The following is a 20,619-nucleotide window of genomic DNA, read 5'->3' on the forward strand; positions in this document are numbered from 1 at the left end:
CAGTGCAGCCCTCTTCTGGATGCCTATCAATAGGTCAGGATCAGGTTGAAGGGTCATACCAACACCATCTATTGGTGAGCTGCGATGAGTAAGGACTATTGCAACAGCGAAGGAGGACTGTTCCCCCAAGGCTATACCATCCATCCAGCCCACTACTTATAAACATACAGACCAGACTCGGTTCCATAAGGCTCTAAAGAAGAGGAAAAATCCTCGAAATGCGTCAGCCAATTAATCCATCTCACCATCCCATGAGACATGGGTTTTGATTTATGACCTCTTAGAGGAATTATGTGATGTTATTCAAGTTACTAAATGTGAGTACTTTACCTACTTCTGTTTTCCAATAAAACTTTTCACCAAGGATAATGCACCAGGCCACGCGCCTTTCTCTTTCTTTTCCTTGCTTTAGTTCTTTGAACTCCCCCTAGTTGGCTGAGGCAGCGGGATGTGCAATATCCATCTAGTAAGCCTCTTATGGAAGTACAACACATTTATACCAAGACCCTCCGCATAGCAGGAGAGATTTTTCAGTTGGTGTTGGACTTCCCCATTTGAGTTCTGTTATAGTGAGCAGTAATGTAATTACGTCCCGCTTACTGTAGTGGGCAGACCTGGAAGTCTCAGATTCCTGGTCTGATCTGCCCATTACACATTTGTCATTAGCCACAGCTCTGCTTACTACTCCGCCAGCTCCCCACCGTCATCTCAGCCCCAACAAGCTCCGCCCACACATCCGAGTCATCACTTTCTACATTTCTCATTGCATCATGGGAAATGTAGTGTTATTTCCCTATACAGCGCATTTTTAAAAGGAGCATGATGACGTCAGTGGGATTTGAAAATGCAGAAATACAAGAAAATAAAGCCATTCTGATTTACAATTTGTCAGCATTTTGATAGAGATAACATGCCAAAAGTGCAAACTTAGCAGGATCCTGAAGTTGGGCTTTAATGGTATGCTAGCAATTTGTGCAAGAAGAATAAATCTCTCCTAAAGGAAAACAAATACGTTACCATTCCGTTACATTAAATAAAAGTCACATTAATGTGATATTGTTTTAATATTGTTTTAATCAGATTACATTTTTGGGGTAAATATATTGGGGTGCGCAATATACATAAAAATTGCTTTGGGAAAATGCATGTTTTCCTAATTTATGGCTATTTATTCCCAATAAAACCAAGGAATGAAAGTGATTGTAAAGGTTTTTTTTTTTTTTTTTTTTAATAACAAGCATGTTATAATTACCTGCTCTGTGCAAATAAATTGCACAGAGCGGCCCTGATCCTCCTCTTCTGGGGTCTCCCTGCGGGTGCTCCTGACTCCTCCTTTTCTTGGTGTGCCACCACAGGAAGCAGCTTCCTATTGAGGTACATCTGCGAGCTTGATCCAGAGCCATACTGCCTGCGTCCATAGACACAGGCAGCGCGGCTCAGGGAATGCATTAAGGTAAAAGGTGTTTAGGCTTTAGTATTACCTCTTGCGGTCCGCCCGCAAAGTGATGTAACTGTACGCTGCTGTCTGCTTCCGGGTTTAGGGCACGCTTGTACACAGCAGGAGTCTGTCGGCAAGTCCCGGCCAATGATACATGGCTGGGACTTGCTGCTGATTGGCTGTGTGCAATCAACACAGTTCTCTGTACAGAGTGAATGATCTCTCTGTTTCTTATCCCTGCAAACCGGGATAAGAAAAAAAGAGACATTTAAAGCGGAGGTCTGGGCTGTTTTTTTTTTATTAAAGTCAGCAACTACAAACACTGTAGCTGCTGACTTTTAATAAGGGCACTTACCTGTCCAGTGAGCCTGCGATGTCGGCCCCCCCGAGGCAGATCCGTCCGCCGGATCTGGTACCGGCGCCGCCATCCTAACAAAGGCCAACAGGCAGTGGAGCCTTGCGGCTTCACTGCCCGTTTCCTACTGCGAATGCGCGAGTCGTGCGACACTTTGTGAATGGACGCCTGTCTACTGAGACACACACATGTCCCAGAAGACATCGCGCCCCATCTCCCAGGAGACAACAGGAAGGAAGTCAGTAGGACAGTAGGAAGTGGCAGATTAGGACGATCTGCCTAGCAACAGCCATTTCTGGTAAGTAAAAAAAATGTTATTTTTTTCAAATATTTTTTAATGTATTTTAAGGAGCGTGTTTATGAATTTTTTTTAGGGTGGACCTCCGCTTTAATAAAAATAGGCACACAGTACACACATTACACGTTGTTAGGCACACCTGATCGCACTAGATGTTAACCCCTTTCCCAGCCAGTGTCATTATTACAGTGAGAGTGTATATTATTAGCACTGGTCGCTGTATTAGTGTCACTGGTGATGTCAGCTGCAGTTAGTCAGTTCCCCCCTAGCGTCAGTTAGTATCAGATTGCCTACCACACTATCGCAGTGCCAATAAAAGTCACTGATCACCGCCATTACTAGAATAAAAAAATAAATAAATAAAATTTCCAATATATAGTTTGTAGACGCTGTAACTTTCACGTAGCTCAATATACATTTATTGGGATTTTTTTTTACCAAAGACATGTAGCAGATTAAATTTTGACCAAAATTTATAGAGAAATTAAATTTTTTTTTTATTATTGGATATGTTTTATAGCAGAAAGTAAAAAATATATATTTTTTTCAAAATGTTCGGTCTTTGTTATATCGCAAAAAATGAAAAACACGGTGATGATCAAATACCACCAAAAGAAAGCTCTATTTGTGTGAAAAAAAAATGATATAAATATTGTTTGGGTACAGTGTTGTATGACCGCGCAATTACCAGTTAAAGTAGCACAGTACTAAATGGCAAAAAATGCCCTGGTCATGAAGGGGTAAAAACCTTCCAGAGCTAAAGTGGTTAAAAGTATATGATCCTACATTTTATGGCAAATTAAAGCCCTATCTGTCCCCGAATAAACGACATAATTTGATAGGGTGGACTACAATGTGAGATGAAACATGCAGAACTGAGACTTCGCCAAAACGAAAAAGACGCTCTGGGGCGCAAGTGGTTAAGAAAAAAGCCTGATGCCACTAATAGAAATAACTGGAGCACAAAACGTGGTACAGTGACAGTTCAACTGTGAATTAAAAAAAATATGTTCATCTGTTCTAATTTTACCGATTCATCCTGGCCCCCGGCACAGCCATCAGAGAGGTTGTGTCCTATCTGGCAGCAAACATCTTTAATCAGGTAATACAGGAATGGTGTATGCGGTTCGTAATCACAAGAGCTGGGGGGATGATGCCAAGGAAACCATTCCATTTGTCTCACACACAGCACTGGACACCCAACAATTCTATCCCTACAAAGTGCATTCAATTAGTGGTGGTCAACGTTTTTGAAATAGGGGGCCCTGATATCACCAAAGGATCAGATATAGTATTTAATGCTACGGAAAGATGTTAGAGATTACAGACATGCAACAGGAGATGGTCAGAGACAGCAAACAGATATAATAAGAGACTGCAGTCATAGTACACAATATGGTCAGAGACTGCGGACATGCCAGAGGATTTGTTGGAGGCTGGGGATCTGTTTCAGAAGACAGTCATAGACTGGAGACTACATCTAGAGATCGCTGCTTCTGTGGGCTTGCTAAAAGAGTTGGTTAGAGATTGCAGACATGTAAAAGAAAATAATCAAAAATTGCAGGCATGCAACGATACATGGTCAGAGATTGTGAACATGCTACTAGAGATGGTCAGAGACTTCAAAAAGCAACTGGAGATGGTCAAAGACTGTGCGCATATTACAAGAGATGGTCAGAGACTGTAGACATTCTACAAGAGATGGTCAGAGGCTACGGACATGATACAAGAGATGGTCAGAGACTGCAGAAAGCAACAGTAGATGGTCATAGACAGTGGATATATTACAAGAGATGGTCAGAAACTGCAGATATGCCACAAGAGATGGTCAGAGATTGTGGACATGCTGCAAGAGATGGTCAGAGACTGTGGACATGCTGCAAGAGATGGTCAGAGACTGTGGACATGCTACTTGAGATGGTCAGAGACTTCAGAAGGCAACAGGAGATTGTCAAAGACTGTGGGCATATTACAAGAAATGGTCAGAGACTGCAGACATGAGATAGTCAGACAGGAGATAGTCAGAGGCTAAGGGTATGATACAAGAGATGGTCAGAGACTGCAAAGCAACAGGAGATGGTAAAAGCCTGTAGGCATATTACAAGAGATGGTCAGAGACTGCTAAGCAACAGGAGATGGTAAAAGCCTGTTGACATGCAAAAGAAGATAATCAAGAACTGTAGGCATGCTAACAGAGATGGTCAGAGACTGTAGACATGATACTAGACATGGTCAGAGACTTCAGAAAGCAGCAGGATATGGTCAAATACTGTGGGCATATTACAAGAGATGGTCAGAGACTGCAGACATACCACAAGAGATGGTCAGAGATTGTGGACATGCTGCAAGAGATGGTCAGAGGCTAAGGGTATGATACAAGAGATGATCAGAGACTGCAGAAAGCAACAGGAGATGGTCAAAGACTGCGGACATAATACAGTATAAGAGATGGTCAGAGATTTCACACATGCTACAAGAGATGGCCAGAGACTACGAACATTATACCAAATGTGGTAGCAGACTGCAGAAAGCAGTAGAAGAAGGTCAAAGACTGTGCACACGTTTATAAAAGATGTTCAGAGACAGCAGACATGCTACAGAAGATAGTCAAATGCCGTGTACACACAGGCGGACTTTTCGGCAACAAAGGTCCGACAGTCTTTCCGACAGACTTTCGACGGACTTTTGATGGACTTCCGATGGACTTTTGAACGAACGGACTTGCCTACACCTGATCACACCAAAGTCCGACGGACTGACATACGACCGGACTAAAATAAGGAAGTTGATAGCCGTAGCCAATAGCTGCCCTAGCGTCGGTTTTCGTCCGTCGGACTAGCATGCAGGCGAGCGGATTTTTCGATAGGAACTGGATCCGGCGGAGTTCCGACGTAAAGATTTAAAACATGTTCCAAATCTAAAGTCCGTCAGATTTTCGACAGAAACAGTCCGCTGCAGGTCCGATGAAGCCCACACACGGTCGGACTGTCCGCCGGATTCGGTCCGTCGGACCAGTCCGGTTGAAAAGTCCGCTCATGTGTACAGGGCAAAAGACTATGGGCATGCTACAAAAGTTGGCCAGAGATGGAAGACATGCTACAGGTGGTCAACTACTAAGGGCATGTTATATGACATGATCAGAGACTGCAAACATGCTATAGGAGACTGCAGACATCCTTCAGGAGACACGATCCATAAGATTACAGGATAAAAAACAAAAAGAGAAAAGGGAAGACAATGTGAAAGAAATAAAACAAACCATTTAAACATTAGCCAGTCTAAAGAATATTTTTCCTTCTGAGTAAGGCCCCTTTCACACAGCAAGCCCGCTCACATCCCTCCGCCTGTCCGTCTTTCAGGCGGATCCGAGCGGGCCATCCATTGACTCCTACGGGGAGATGGATGTCAGCGGAGATGTGTGCGCTGACACCCGTCTGCCATCCGATTCGCTGAAGACAGACGTATGGCGATACGTTGGCCATCCATTGAAGCTGTTATAGCTGCAAAGGGTGGGCCAACTCAATATTGAACCCTACGGACTAAGACTGGGAAGATCAAGTTCATGTGCGTGTAAAGGCAGGTGTCCCAATACTTTTGGTAATATAGTGTATGTCATAAAAATGCGACTAACCAACATTTGATATTAATTTTTTATTTTACTAGGGGCTAAGATGACTTGCCAAATCCTGGAAACAACCTGCTGTATCCTTGGCGCAGGCTAGGAAAAAACTCACATGGATTAAGTTACATGAAAATATTGTTAGCATTCTAAAGGACGCAGCTAAAAAATGTGAACAGATCTGGGAAAATTTGGCTAACTATTTGTATGTCTCTATTGTACGTTAACAGTTTTCTCTGGTTCTGAGGAATCGTAGGCTTCCTTTGACTCTTTTGCTCCCTTTCTTCTCTTGTTCTTTTTCGTCTCTTTTACTTTTCTTCTATTGTGTGTGTTGCCTACCCCAGTGCATGATAGTATTGAGTTTTACATGCTCGGTTTATTGACAGATGGGTGGTCTCCAATGTGTATATACAGGGCATCTGGAAAGTATTCACAGCACTTCACTTTTTCAACATTTTGTTATGTTACAGCTTTCTTCCAAAATTGATTAAATTCATTATTTTCCTCAAAATTCTACAAACAATACCCCATAATGACGATGATAATGTGAAAGAAGTTTGTTTGAAACCTTTGCAAATTTACTAAAAATAAAAAAATGAAAAAATCCCATGTACATAGGTAGTCACATCCTTTGCCATGACACTCAAAATTGAGCTCAGGGTCATCCTGTTTCCATTGATCATCCCCAAGATGTTTCTACAACTTGATTGGAGTCCACCTGTGGTAAATCCCATTGATTGGACATGATTTGGAAAGGCACACACCTGTCTATATACGTTTCCACAGTTAACAGTGCATGTCAGAGCACAAACCAAGCCATGAAGTCCAAGGAATTGTCTGTAGACCTCTAAGACAGGATTGTATCGAGGCACAGATCTGGGGAAGGGTACAGAAAAATTTCTGCAGTATTGAAGGTCCCAGTGAGCACAGTGGCCTCCATCATCTGAGAATGGAAGATGTTTGGAACCACCAGGACTCCTTGAGCGGGCTACCTAGCCAAACTGAGCGATCGGGGGAGAAGGGCCTTAGTCAGGTAGGTGACCAAGAACCTGATGATCACTCTGACAGAGCTCCAGAGTTTCTTTGCGGAGAGAGGAGAACCTTCCAGAAGAACAAATCTCTGCAGCACTCCACCAATCGGGCCTCTATGGTAGATAGGCCAGACGGAAGCCACTCCTCAGTAAAAGAAACATGACAGCCCGCCTGGAGACCATGAGAAACAAAGTTCTCTGGTCTGATGAAACAAAGATTGAACTTGTTGTCCTGAATGGCAAGCGTCATGTCTGAAGGAACCCAGACACCGATCATCAACTGGCCAATAACACCCCTACAGTGAAGCATGGTGGTGGCAGCATCATGTTGTGGGGATGTTTTTCAGTGGCAGGACCTGGGAGACTAGTCAGGATTGAGGGGAAGATGAATGCAGCAATGTACAGAGACATCCTTGATAAAAACCTGCTCCAGAGCGCTTTGGAGCTCAGACAACCCTAAGCACACAGCCAAAATAACAAAGTAGTGGCTTACAGCAATGGTCATCAACCCTGTTCTCAGGGCCCAATAACAGGCCAGATTTTATGTATTACCTTGGGGAGATGCAGACTGGAATACTGCAATCACTGAGCAGCAAATGATATCACCGGTGATGTATTTCAGTTATCTTGCAAACCTGGCCTGTTAGTGAGCCCAGACTTGAACCTGGTTGAACATCTGTGGAGATAATGGCTGTGAAACAATGCTTCCCATCCAACCTGATGGACCTTGAGAGGTCCTGCAAAGAAAAATGGGAGAAACTGCCCAAAAGTAGGTGTGGCAAGCTTGTAGAATCATACTCAAAAAGACTCGAGGCTGTAATTGGTGCCAAAGGTGCTTCAACAAAGTATTGAGAAAAGGATGTGAATACTTATATACATGTGATTTTTATTCGTTATTTATTTTTAATAAATTTGCAAAGATTTGTTATTTTGGGGTATTGTTTGTAGAATTTTGAGGAAAATAACGATTGTAATCCATTTTGGAATAAGACTGTAACATAACAAGATGTGGAAAAAGTGAAGTGCTGTGAATACTTTCCAGATGCCCTGTACCTATCTTATCAATGTATCGGGAGGAAGGACATCAATCCCCGCATGAATTGTTATTGAATTCATTATTTGGGGACTTGTACCGTGGGTATTGTTATTCCTTGCATTCCATTTATTTTGCTTATTTGTTTCGCTGTCTATTGTACTCTTGTACTGATCTTGGTTCTTTTATGTGTAAAACTTCCAATAAATATTTTAAAAGCAAAGTAAAATGCGACTAAAGGATGGAAATGTACATGAAGTCAGTGCGAACTGGCCCTGACCCTTTCCATAGACACAGCGGCTGAAAAACGCATAGATATGAAGGTGTCTCATAGGAAACCATGCTTAATGGACTGTAGTACGTTTCTGCAAAATGCGTTAAAAAAAAATCACATAGCTGTGAACCAGGCGTAAGAGCTCATTCACACCATCTTACTGCGGGAATGCTCACTCCCGCACACTTTAGCACATTAAATGAGATGGTACGATGATGTGCCATTTATTCTAAATGGCACCCCAATGCACCTTGTGATGAATGGGCACTGTAGTGCAGAACTACACCGCACCATCGTGTGTTACAGTGTGCTGCTGAGAAATACAGATTGCGCCATATTTTTGCAGCACATGTTGGTGTGTTGACATGCTTTGCAAAGCAATGCACATCTGTCAGCGATGTGCTTTGGGGTGCTATTAAAATGAATGGCATTGCATCGCACCAAGACATGTATGGTCCATTGCTGTGAGTTGCGGGTAAGCACGGTACCACAATGAGAGGGTTAACCGAACCCTATGTACTCTAAAGAATTAGGCAAACATGCATTTGTCTAATGCCGCGTACACACAGTCGGACTTTCCAACGGCAAATGTGCGATCGGAGCTTGTTGTCGGAAATTCCGACCGTGTGTAGGCTCCATCGGACAGTTTCCATCGGAATTTCCGTCGCAAAAAAGTTGAGATCAGGTTCTCAAATTTTCCGACAACAAAATCCATTCCTGTAAATTCCAATCGTGTGTAGACAATTCCGACGCACAAAGTTCCACGCATGCTCGGAATCAAGCAGAAGAGCAGCACTGGCTATTGAACTTCATTTTTCTCGGCTCGTCGTACGTGTTGTACGTCACCGCGTTCTTGACGTTCGGAATTTCCGACCAACTTTGTGCGACAGTGTGCATGCAAGACAAGTTTGAGCCAACATCTGTCGGAAAAAAAACATGAGATTTTGTTGTCGGAATGTCCGATCGTGTGTATACGGCATTAGGCTGACCATACACATATCCATCGGATTGTACAATCTCCTTTGAACCTACTAGAGCTGCACGATTCTGGACAAAATGAGAATCACAATTTTTTTGCTTAGAATAAAAAGATCACGATTCTCACAACGTAAAATCTTTCACTTTATACAAAAAAAAAAAAATGGGCTAACGTTACTGGTTAGTTTTGTTTTTTTTTAATTCATTAAAGTAATTTTGCAAAAAAATTGTATTTGAAAGACCACTGCACAAATACAGTGTGACATAAAATATTGCAACAACCACCATTTTATTCTCTAGGGTGTCTACTAAAAAAATATATATAATGTTTGGGGGTTCTAAGTAATTTTCTAGCAAAAAAAAAATATTTTAACTTGAAACCAACAAATGTCAGAAAAAGGTTAAGATCCCATGTACACGGGACGCTGTTAAACGTGCGTTCAGAGGCAGTTGGACGCTTTTTTCAACTGCCCCTGAACTTATTCAATGTTATCCTATGTGACCATGTACACAGTCTCGTTTACCTTTTTTTGCAGTTGCGTTTAACAACGTTTCTTTGGAAGCAAAAAAACAGGTTCAGACGCAGAAGATTTCCACATTTCAGACGCTAAACGTGGCTAAACGCGGCTAAACGCAGGTATCCACGTTTAGACGCGTTTTCGTTTATAAGCGTTTAAGTGGTTAAACTTTTTTCACTTACACGAAGTCTGTTCCTTTGACAAATTGTTACAATGTTTATACTTAAAGTGGGGTTCCCATTTAAAAAAAAAAAAGAAAATTAAAAGTCAGCAGCTACAAATACTGCAGCTGCTGACTTTTAATCGGAAACTTACCTGTCCCAGGGTCCAGCAATGCGGGGGATCGAAGCCCCGCTCTTCCCCCCCTCCGCTCGGCGGCGCCGGCATTTCAACTGTGGGCGCCCATCTGTGGCTTCACAGCCGGGCACCCACTGCGCATGCACGAGCCGCGCGCCGTCACTGGCCCCGCAATCATCTGGGACCGGTCACGTGTCCCAGATGATTGACAAGAGGGAGGGTGAAGAGGCGATCTCCCTTCCTGCGCCGAGGAAAGTGACGTCAGGAGCCCAGGCACCGAAGGAGGCAGACTACGAGGGACCCCCTAGCAACAGGCATTTAGAGGTGAGTAAAAAAAATTTTTTCTCCAAATGTTTTTATTTTTTATTTTTTTTAAGAACATTACTAATTTTTTTTTTTTTGGGGGGGGTGGAACTCCACTTTAAATTCAACTGATAAAGAATGTTTTGATTCTTGGCAGACTGCCCAGTTTTTTTCCTTCCTTTCTTTTGACAGCTGTGGCTTCAGAAGAGCAGAGAGAATTCTTTGCATAGAAAGAATTGTGAAACACGTTCATCAAGATCACGATAATGATTCTTGATGATTAATCCTGCAGCTCTAGAACCTACCATCAATTATGTAGTGTAAAGGTGATAACAGCCAATGGGCTGATCGAAAACAAACTGAACAGACCCCCCCCCCCCATATGGAAGAATCCTCCCCACTGCGCTATTGTATTATGACAGCCGGGACTCCTCCACTGTCAGAATATACTAATCAGCGATGCAACCGACTGCCTGCAGTGCTGATCGAACGCAAATTTACCAACAGCCCTGTTTAAGAGAAGCTCCTCTCCAACAGGAACAGCCATAGATGGACTGAAATTTGGCCTGTCCTTGCTGAACCAACTGCATTTCGATCCATCTATGTTACATAAACAGTGAAAAGGTGAAAAATACAGCGCTGTCAACTGAAAAAATGGATTTAGCAGCCGGGACAGCAAAAGACCATTGCAATTTGAGATAAGGGGTACGAGTGCAGCGCTAAGTGAAAATGGTCATATGAAATAAGACCGTGTGGTAGCAAATAAATAAAGTCTAAGAGTAAAGAAATGTTAAATGTGTAAACATAAACCATATGTATAAACATGCAAATATATGTATATAAACACTTGAAAAAGTCCACAACGTGATAACAAGTGAAATGAATGAAGTCCACGGGTGGCAGCTGGAATATGCTGTAAATCTTGATAAATGGATAACCTCCTTAGGACATCAGTGGAAAAACGATCATGAAAAGTGGATGATAGAAGCAAAACCACCACCAACATATGGAAGGCTTCCCAGAGCTAGTGGACTCCACCAGGCATACGCCTACTGAGTCATCAGGGCTTGTGGTGCAACCGCACCAATATAACGATCCTCCACGTCTGCAACGAATGGCACCAACGGATGATGGTCACACTGTCATTCAAATGGCTCCCAACAAAGAAGGAAAACTCAGAGCGGGGGGGGGGGGGGGGTAAGGGTAGACCAATTCTTTCCCGTGTTCTCACAAGATGCGGCCAGAAATGAAATAAAAGTTCCACATAGTGTAAATCCACATAACAATGGATATTTATTAAAAAAAGAGGAACACTCACATTTTGAATAGATAAAAAGCGCTTGTAAAACAGACTATAAATTCACGCAATGACATCAGCAAGGCTCGTTCCGACGCGTTTCGTCTAAGGAGACATCATCTGGGGTATTGACATGCCGTGGTCATTGCGTTTAAATAGATGTTGCATCCCAATAACAGAATACAAACCTGTGTTCAATTGACATTTGAAATGTAATCACTTCCTGGTTTTCAAAAATGGCGTCCGTGCGTGCGACTCAAACCTCGCTATGGAAAGCAAGGTCGGCGCATGCGAGGACACGGTCTTCTGATGTCCGTCCTATAGAAAGTGTGCGTATCAAGCCTCACTTTCAGACGGCCAGTCTCCACAAGGACATGACGCTGGCAGTGCTTAATGGACAGCTGACACTCATTCACGAGCGTCCGGCCATCCACCACCACGTCATCACACCCGGAGATCTAGACAGCTGCGGGTCAAACCCCGCTATGGAAAGGCGGGGATGGCCAGCATCTGTCGTATCATTGGCTAGACGCTGCTGATATTTACTACAGTAGTGACGTCACAAGCTTTTAAAACAAAAACAAGAGAAATGCACATAGAATAAAGAATAAATATAAAAATAAAAAGTGGAAAATAAAAATATAAAAGATATAGGGCAACAATGACACAGATGTCAACTAAAAATAACAATTGCACCTGCACAGAGCTGATGCTGAAACTGGGGCACTAACATGAACACATATCAATATATAAATAGCAAATACATGGAATATGTGGTTAATATACAAAATGACATAATGGATGTACCATGACATGGTTAATACAAGTACACCATTAAATGAGCCTCTTGAGTATAGAAGATAAAAAATATATTCCTTTTAATATAATACCAATCAAAACTACGGATTCCTAAATAACGTTAAATGTGCTGCATTAACCACTTCAGCCCCGGAAGATTTTACCCCCTTCCTGACCAGTGCACTTTTTACGATGCGGCACTGCGTCATTTTAACTGACAATTGCGCGGTCATGCAACGTCGTACCCAAACAAAATTGACATCCTTTTTTTCCCCACAAATAGAGCTTTCTTTTGGTAGTATTTGATCATCTCTGCAGTTTTTATTTTTTGCGCTATAAACAAAAAAAGAGTGACAAATTTGAAAAAAAAAACCACAATATTTTGTACTTTTTGCTATAATAAATATCCCCATTTTTTTAAAAAAAAAGCTAATTTTTTTTGAGTTTAGGCTGATATGTATTCTTCTACATATTTTTGGTAATAAAAATTGCAATAAGCGTATATTGATTGGTTTGCGCAAAAGTTATAGCGTCTACAAAATAGGGGATAGATTTATAGCATTTTTATTTTATTTTTTTTTTACTAGTAATGGTGGCGATCTGCGATTTTTATGGGGACTGCGACATTATGGCGGACACATCGGACAATTTTGACATATTTTTGGGACCATTGGCATTAATACAGCGATCAGTGCTATAAAAATGCATTGATTACTGTAAAAATGTCACTGGCAGTGAGGGGGTAGGGGGCGATCAAGGGGTTAATTGTGTTCCCTAGTGTGTGTTCTAACTGAAGGGGGGATGGGACTGACTAGGGGAGATGACAGATCGTTGTTCATACTTTGTATGAACAGACGATCTGTCACTTCTCCCCCCAGAGAACCAGGATGTGTTTACCCCGGTTCTCGCCGTGTTACGAGCGATCGCGGGAACCCGATGGTACACTTGCATCGGCTCCAGGGGCGTGCTGCGGGCGCGTAGTGGCCACCAGAGGGAGTGACGTAACATAACGGCGATTCGCCTGCCCCTGCCATTCTGACGCAATACAACTACGGCGGCTGGTCGGCAAGTGGTTAAGCCCTATTGATAAAGGCATTAATGTCCCACTCCCCATTTATTCCGAATAGGGAGTGGGTCTGCAACTCATAGATCCAGAAGGTTTCAAGGCGTGAAACGCCCCTGGTCATAGCACCTCCCCTCCACGGGGGAATGTATTTATCTATTACCAGGAACTCTGTACCTCTAGGATCTCTATTATGAAATTGTCGATAATGTTTGGGTACGGTATGTTTAATATTACCCTTTTTAATTTTGGCTATGTGTTCACTTATCCTCGCTGTAAATGTCCTAATGGTACGGTCCACATATTGTTTGCCACAAGGGCAAGTTAGCAAATATACAACATTTTTAGTAACGCAAGTGCAAAAATGCCTAATTGGGTACACTTGATTGGTAATAGTGACCTAAATTCAAAGGTTTTCCCTCCGCCACTTGTGTTGTACTGGCACACACCACATTTTTTACATGGGTAATAACCCACCAAATTGTTGAAAAAGGACGCTCTAACTGGTGGATTGATAATATTAGGAGCAATTTTACCCTGTAAAGAAGGGGCTCCCCTATAAATAACTTTGGCCTGGTCTAGCAATAGGGCACCTAAAACTCGATCGGTTTTTAGTACACCCCAACGTTTATTAAATATGGACTTAATTTGCTTATGTTGTACAGAATAAGTTGTTAACATTGACCATTTTAAAGATTCGTCAGGGCTTTGGTGTGGTTTATCTGTCAACAGAGAACCTCTGTCCACTCCAAGGGTATTTTGTAATTCGAGGTCAACATCAAATTGATCATAACCTTTGTCAAGAAATCTCTGTCCTAAAACCATGGCCTCTGATTTAAAAGTCTCTGTATCTGTAAAGTTCCTGCACAGTCGCAAGAACTGGCTGCGCGGGACTGAGCGTATGTTAGTGCCCCAGTTTCAGCATCAGCTCTGTGTAGGTGCAATTGTTATTTTTAGTTGACATCTTTGTCATTGTTGCCCTATATCTTTTATATTTTTATTTTTCACTTTTTATTTTTATATTTATTCTTTATTCAATATGCATTTTTCTTGTTTTTGTTTTAAAAGCTTGTGACGTCACTACTGTAGTAAATATCGGCAGCGTCTAGCCAATGATATGACAGATGTGGGCCATCCCCGCCTTTCCATAGCGAGGTTTGACCCGCAGACGTCTAGATCTTCGGGCGTGATGACGTGGTGGTGGACGGCCGGATGCTCGTGAATGGGTGTCAGCTGTCCATTAAGCACTGCCAGCGTCATGTCTGGTGGAGACTGGCTGTCTGAAAGTGAGGCTTGATACGCAGACTTGATTTCTATAGGACGGTCGTCAGAAGACCGTGTCCGCGCATTCTCCGACCTGATTTCCATAGCGAGGTATGAGTTGCACGAGCCAACGCCATTTTTGAAAACCAGGAAGTGATTACCTTTCAAATGTCAATTGAACACAGGTTTGTATTCAGTTATTGAGGTACAATATCTATTTAAACGCAATGAACACGGCATGGCGACACACATGATGTCTCTTTAGACGAAACGCGCCTGTACGAGCCTTGCTGATGTCATTGCGTGAACTTATAGTCTGTTTTACAAGCGCTTTTTATCTACTCAAAATGTGTTCCTCTTTTTTTAATAAATATCCATTGTTATGTGGATTTACACTATGTGGAACTTTTATTTCATTTCTGTCCGCATCTTGTGAGCACACGGGAAAGAATTGGTCTACCCCCCCCCCCCGAGTTTTCCTTCTTTGTCGGGAGCCATTTGAATGACAGTGTGACCATCATCCGTTGGTGCCATTAGTTGCAGATGTGGAGGACCATTATATTGGTGTGGTTGCACCACAAGCCCTGATGACTCAGTAGACGTATGGCTGGTTGAGTCCACTAGCTCTAGTAAGCCTTCCATATGTTGGTGGTGGTTTTGCTTTTATCATCCACTTTTCACAATCGTTTTTCCACTGATGTCCTAAGGAGGCTATCCATTTATCGGGATTTACAGCATATTCCAGCTGCCACCCGTGGACTTCATTCATTTCACTTGTTAGCACGTTGTGGACTTTTTCCAAGTGTTTATATACATATATTTGCATATCTATGTTACATAGTTTTGGTAAATGTAAAGGAGATTGTAGAGATCCTGCAATCAGATTGTATTTATCTATTTAAAACTGGCCATACATCATACAATTAGATTGTACAATCTCCTTTAACCACTTGCCGCACAATCACAGATATATGCAGTGCCTTGAAAAAGTATTCACACCCCTTACAATTTTCCACATTTTGTCATATTACAACCAAAAACATAAAAGTATTTTATTGGGATTTTATGTGATAGACCAACACAAAGTGGCACATAATTGTGAAGTGGAAGAAAAATAATAAATGTTTTTCAAAATCCTTTACAAATAAATATGTTTATACATTTACATTTTTGGTTGTAACATGACAAAATTTCAAGGGGTATGAATACTTTTTCAAGGCACTGTAGTTAATGGTAGCTCTACAGGAGATTGTACAATGCAGCGTTTCCTAACCAGTCTTTGCACCCTTTGAAAGTTTGCAAAATCACAAGCCACCCCAGTCTAAAATGTAAAAAGCGTAAATGCTACTTATCAATGGGAAACCTGAATCTGGGATGAGGTACACAGCCACCCCCCTTTACATCAGAGTCCCCCCATCATGTCATAGGACCCCCTTCACATCAGAGTCCCCCCATCACGTCATAGGACCCCCTTCACATCAGAGTCCCCCCATCACGTCATAGGACCCCCTTCACATCAGATACCCCCATCACGTCATAGGACCCCCTTCACATCAGAGTCCCCCCATCACGTCATAGGACCCCCTTCACATCAGAGTCCCCCCATCACGTCATAGGACCCCCTTCACATCAGATACCCCCATCACATCATAGGTACTCCCATGACATCAGAGTCCCTTCCTTCATATCAGAGTCCCCCCCATCACAGCATAGGTGGATTCTTATCTAAATGTATATAATATAACTGGATACTAACATTTATAGGTAAAGCCTCTCTGGGATCAGGAAGGAATTTTTTCCCTGCTGTAGCAAATTGGAGAATGCTTTGCTGGGGTTTTTCACCTTCCTCTGGATCAATTGTGGGTATAGGATTGTGTATATTTTTATTATGATATTATGATATTATTTTTTATTTATTTTTATGGTTGAACTAGATGGACTTGTGTCTTTTTTCAACCTATGTAACTATGTATGCCCTTCACATCAGAGTCCCTTCCTTCATATCAGAGTCCCCCCCATCACAATTTAGAACCCCCTTCACCTCAGAGTTCCCCCTTCACATCAGAGGTACCCCCTTCTCATCAGAGTTCCTTCCTTCATATCAGAGTATCCCCATCACATCAGAGTTCTCCCATCATACTATCACATCAGAATCCCACCATGTCATCAGTGGTCCCGCCTTCATATCAGAGGTCCCCCATCACATCTGAGTCCCACCATCTCAACAGAGTCCCCCATCACATCAGAGGTCCTGCCATCACATTAGAGTCCCACTATCACAAAATCCCATCATCACATCATAATCCACCTTTCCCATCAGAGCCCCCATTACAGAGTCCCTAATCACAGCATTCCCTTTTTTTATCACAGCCCTACCTTGCTCCAGCAGCATGGCAGAGCACAGGAGGTGGGTCAGGTCTGGACTGAGGTGCACTCTTTTCCTCTTCTGAATGCTGGGGGTGGTCCTGTATACCGCCTGCCCTAGATCAGTGTCACGCATAACCATGGTGCAGGTAGGACGCTGTGTTCTTCATTGGTTGTTATGGTGCTGATGGCCAGCCTGCAGGCACCATGGCAATTCATGACACTGATCCAAGGCAAACTGTGTCCCATGTTCATGGCACCCCTGGGGAACCTAAAGGGCGCCCTGGTTGAGAAACGCTGGAATAACGTATGGTCAGTCTATGAGCACCAAGAGAGTGGCAGACCTATCGTCATTTACAACAAAACGCATTTGCCTCACCTTAGACCCCTGGTGTCCACATGTGGCCCTTCAGTACTTGTTGCGTGGCCCTTATTCCCTTGTAGTCATTGATGGGAAGTTCAATTGGTAAAGAGGCTGTAATGTCAGTGATCTCTAGCAGTCTCTTATAACATGTCTTCTGACAGTCTCCTACATCATGACTCTCCAGCCACACCTGTATCATGTAGGCACTCTGATTGTCTTCTCTCTCTCTGCGCTCTCTAATGTCCCACTTAGGCCTAGTTCACACTTGTGGTCGGGGTGGTAAAAACAGGCGGTTGAGCCACATTTTTACTGCGCTCAACTTCCCCCCCTAGGCTGCATGGGGGTATACATGTACCACAAAAACTATCCCCCCCTGTCACATTTGGCGAGCAGTACCTCCTGCTAATCACAACTCATGCAAGTAAATGGGGCCACAACTGCCCCTCAACCGGGTGCAATACACACATTTGCAGTGCAGTGGTGTGGGCGTCTAGGAGTTAAAACAGGCAGTGTGGGTTAAAACACAATGTCAAAATGTCCTCTGAAAAGCAATTTACTGTAGATCTCTATTCAGAGGGTTAATGCTAGTGTCCACGACCCTTTACACAGTGGGGTTTGCGTTGCGGCACGCCAAAACGCGTGTCCTGCCCCCTAATGATATAGATAGGGTCTGGTCCCATCTTAGTGTTGCAATGCAATGCCGCTCGAAAAGTACAAGCATGTCTGTTTGTTTCTGCATTTAATGCATAGAAGTCAATGGGAATGTGTCACAATGGATATGGCCTCCTGTATATGGTATCTGGTTCCGTAAAACGTAAAATTTGGGTGTGTTTCCCCGCCTGGGTGCCAAAGGTGCTGCGTACAGCCGCCCAGAGAAATCAATGGGCGCACGTAGGTAAACGCCGGTAGGTAAGTACTTACATAAATGTGCACATGCGTATGGATGTACAGCAGAGTACATGGACGGGGAAGTACATGAGTGTTTGCACAAGTATCGGCGTCCACACGGGCACTGCCATTGATTTCTAAGGACAATTTTCCATTGTCCGCCCCCCAGGTGCTCCTATACATGGCAGCAGATATTACCAATCCTCGGTCTACGGCTGTGAACCCCTTCCACTTGGAACCCTAAGGCTCTGTTCACACGTCACATTTTGCAAACTTATTTTTTTTTTTCAACTCCACGACACCATAAGGCAGACGATTCCTCCGAATGGCCTCTCCTACATGCAACAAACGCACTGGAGAAGCTCCTGCGCTTTTTCCGGGCGCAGAGCTTGGCGCTTTTTATCGCGTTATGCCGTATGACAAAATGTACGTTGGCTGGCTGCCTCTGGGGTGCCGTTAATGGTTGGATGATGCACTTTTTTTGTGCGTTCCCAGAACACGCAGATGTGAATGCAGCCTTACATGATGTCAACGCACAAAATAAGCGTCCGCTGACTCGTGACTATGCATTTAAAGAGGCGCTAACGATCTACATATACTAAATACGGCCCTCCGGAGATGTCAGGGGCCACATTTGGCCCCCTATACCTGGCAAGCTAGTGACCGCTGCCCCCCGACCCCACCCGGTCCCGACTTTTTCTCCCGACTTTTATAGCACACCCAGCGACCGCCTTCTTCAGACGTAGGTGTGGAAAAGTGGAGCGACCCCAAACAAGTCGCAGGTTTTCTAGAAGATTAGGACTCATGTGACGGCTGGTGTATCGCATGTGTCGCTGCATCGCCTGCGGTCATGCATGCATGGGGGCTTTAACCCTTCCATGTCTGACCTCTGGATAAGTTCCAGAAAACACTGCCATAGACAGAGGAACTACAAGTCCCAGCAAGCCTGAGCACATCTGCCTGCAGGGCATGGCTGGTACTTGTAGTCCTGCTCTGGGGGGGTTGGGGGAGTAGTATAGAGAAGGGGTACCAGGCTTTCACTCGGATCTTCAGCTCTCCCTCCTGCGGCTCCGCCATCACTTTCCGTGCCACCCGCAGCTTGTTGAGTCCTCCGAATCCGGAGAGGAGCACGGCTCTCATGTCCCGGCCATCCACCGCTCCTACCGCCGCCTCCTCGGCCGCCTCCTTCGCGGCTTCCTTCTCTATCATCTGCTCGGTCTCCTCGGCTTTCTCCGGCCGCTCCTTGGCCATGGCTGCGGGCACGGCTCCCCGCTCTTCAATGGGATGCTCGGCTGCTGCTGCGGCTCCGGGCGATGCTCCTCTCTGCTACCGTAATGCGCAGTGTACGGGCGCCGTGCCCAGCTCTGGGCCAAAGCCAACCGGCCTCTGCTGCGCTCCTACTACACACACAGCGCAGCAGCCTGGAAGGGTTACTAGATGTAAATATTGGGTCTATAGGCTGAGTGTGCTCATCTCCATCTGCCCTCATCTCCATCATCTTCATCATATGTCTGCCCTCATCTCCATCATCATATGTCTGCCCTCATCTCCATCATCATATGTCTGCCCTCATCTCCATCAGTCCTCATCTGCATCATATGTCTGCCCTCATCTCCATCATCTTCATCATATGTCTGCCCTCATCTCCATCATCTTCATGATATGTCTGCCCTCATCTCCATCTGTCCTCATCTCCATCATCTTCATCATATGTCTGCCCTCATCTCCATCTGTCCTCATCTCCATCATCTTCATCATATGTCTGCCCTCATCTCCATCTGTCCTCATCTCCATCATCTCCATCATCTTCATCATATGTCTGCCCTCATCTCCATCTGTCCTCATCTCCATCATCTTCATCATATGTCTGCCCTCATCTCCATCTGTCCTCATCTCCATCATCTTCATCATATGTCTGCCCTCATCTCCATCATCTTCATCATATATCTACCCTCATCTCCATCTGTCCTCATCTCCATCATCTGTCCTCATCTCCATCATCTTCATCATATGTCTGCCCTCATCTCCATCATCTCCATCTGTCCTCCTCATCTCCATCATCTCCAACTGTCCTCATCTCCATCTGTCCTCCTCATCTCCATCTGTCCTCCTCATCTCCATCTGTCCTCATCTCCATCATCTCCATCTGTCCTTATCATCTTCATCATCTTCGTCTGCCCTCATCTCCATCATCTTCATCGTCTCCATCTGTCCTCCTCATCTCCATCATCTTCATCTGTCCTCATCTCCATCATCTTCATCATCTTCATCTTCTCCATCTGTCCTCATCATCATCTCCATCATCTTCATCTGTCCCCATCTTCATCATCTATACAATATGTCTGCCCTCATCTCCATCATCTTCATCATATGTCTGCCCTCATCTCCATCATCTTCAGCATATGTCTGCCCTCATCTCCATCATCTTATGTCTGCCC

The 20,619-nt window shown here is 43.9% G+C and overlaps 1 protein-coding gene across 1 annotated transcript in view; it reads right to left on the reverse strand.

The window, feature by feature from the left end:
• Positions 1–19,810, reverse strand: part of VAT1L (vesicle amine transport 1 like) — a 126,268-nt gene extending 106,458 nt beyond the window's left edge. Inside the window, exon 1 of the mRNA XM_073605554.1 lies at positions 19,212–19,810. Coding sequence (XP_073461655.1) covers positions 19,212–19,432 — 221 coding nt within the window. The 5' untranslated portion in view covers positions 19,433–19,810. The remainder of the gene's footprint in view (positions 1–19,211) is intronic.
• Positions 19,811–20,619: the final 809 nt, after the last annotated feature.

Source organism: Aquarana catesbeiana, linkage group LG11 (assembly GCF_042186555.1).
Source record: "Aquarana catesbeiana isolate 2022-GZ linkage group LG11, ASM4218655v1, whole genome shotgun sequence".
Classification (NCBI taxonomy): Eukaryota; Metazoa; Chordata; class Amphibia; order Anura; family Ranidae; genus Aquarana; species Aquarana catesbeiana.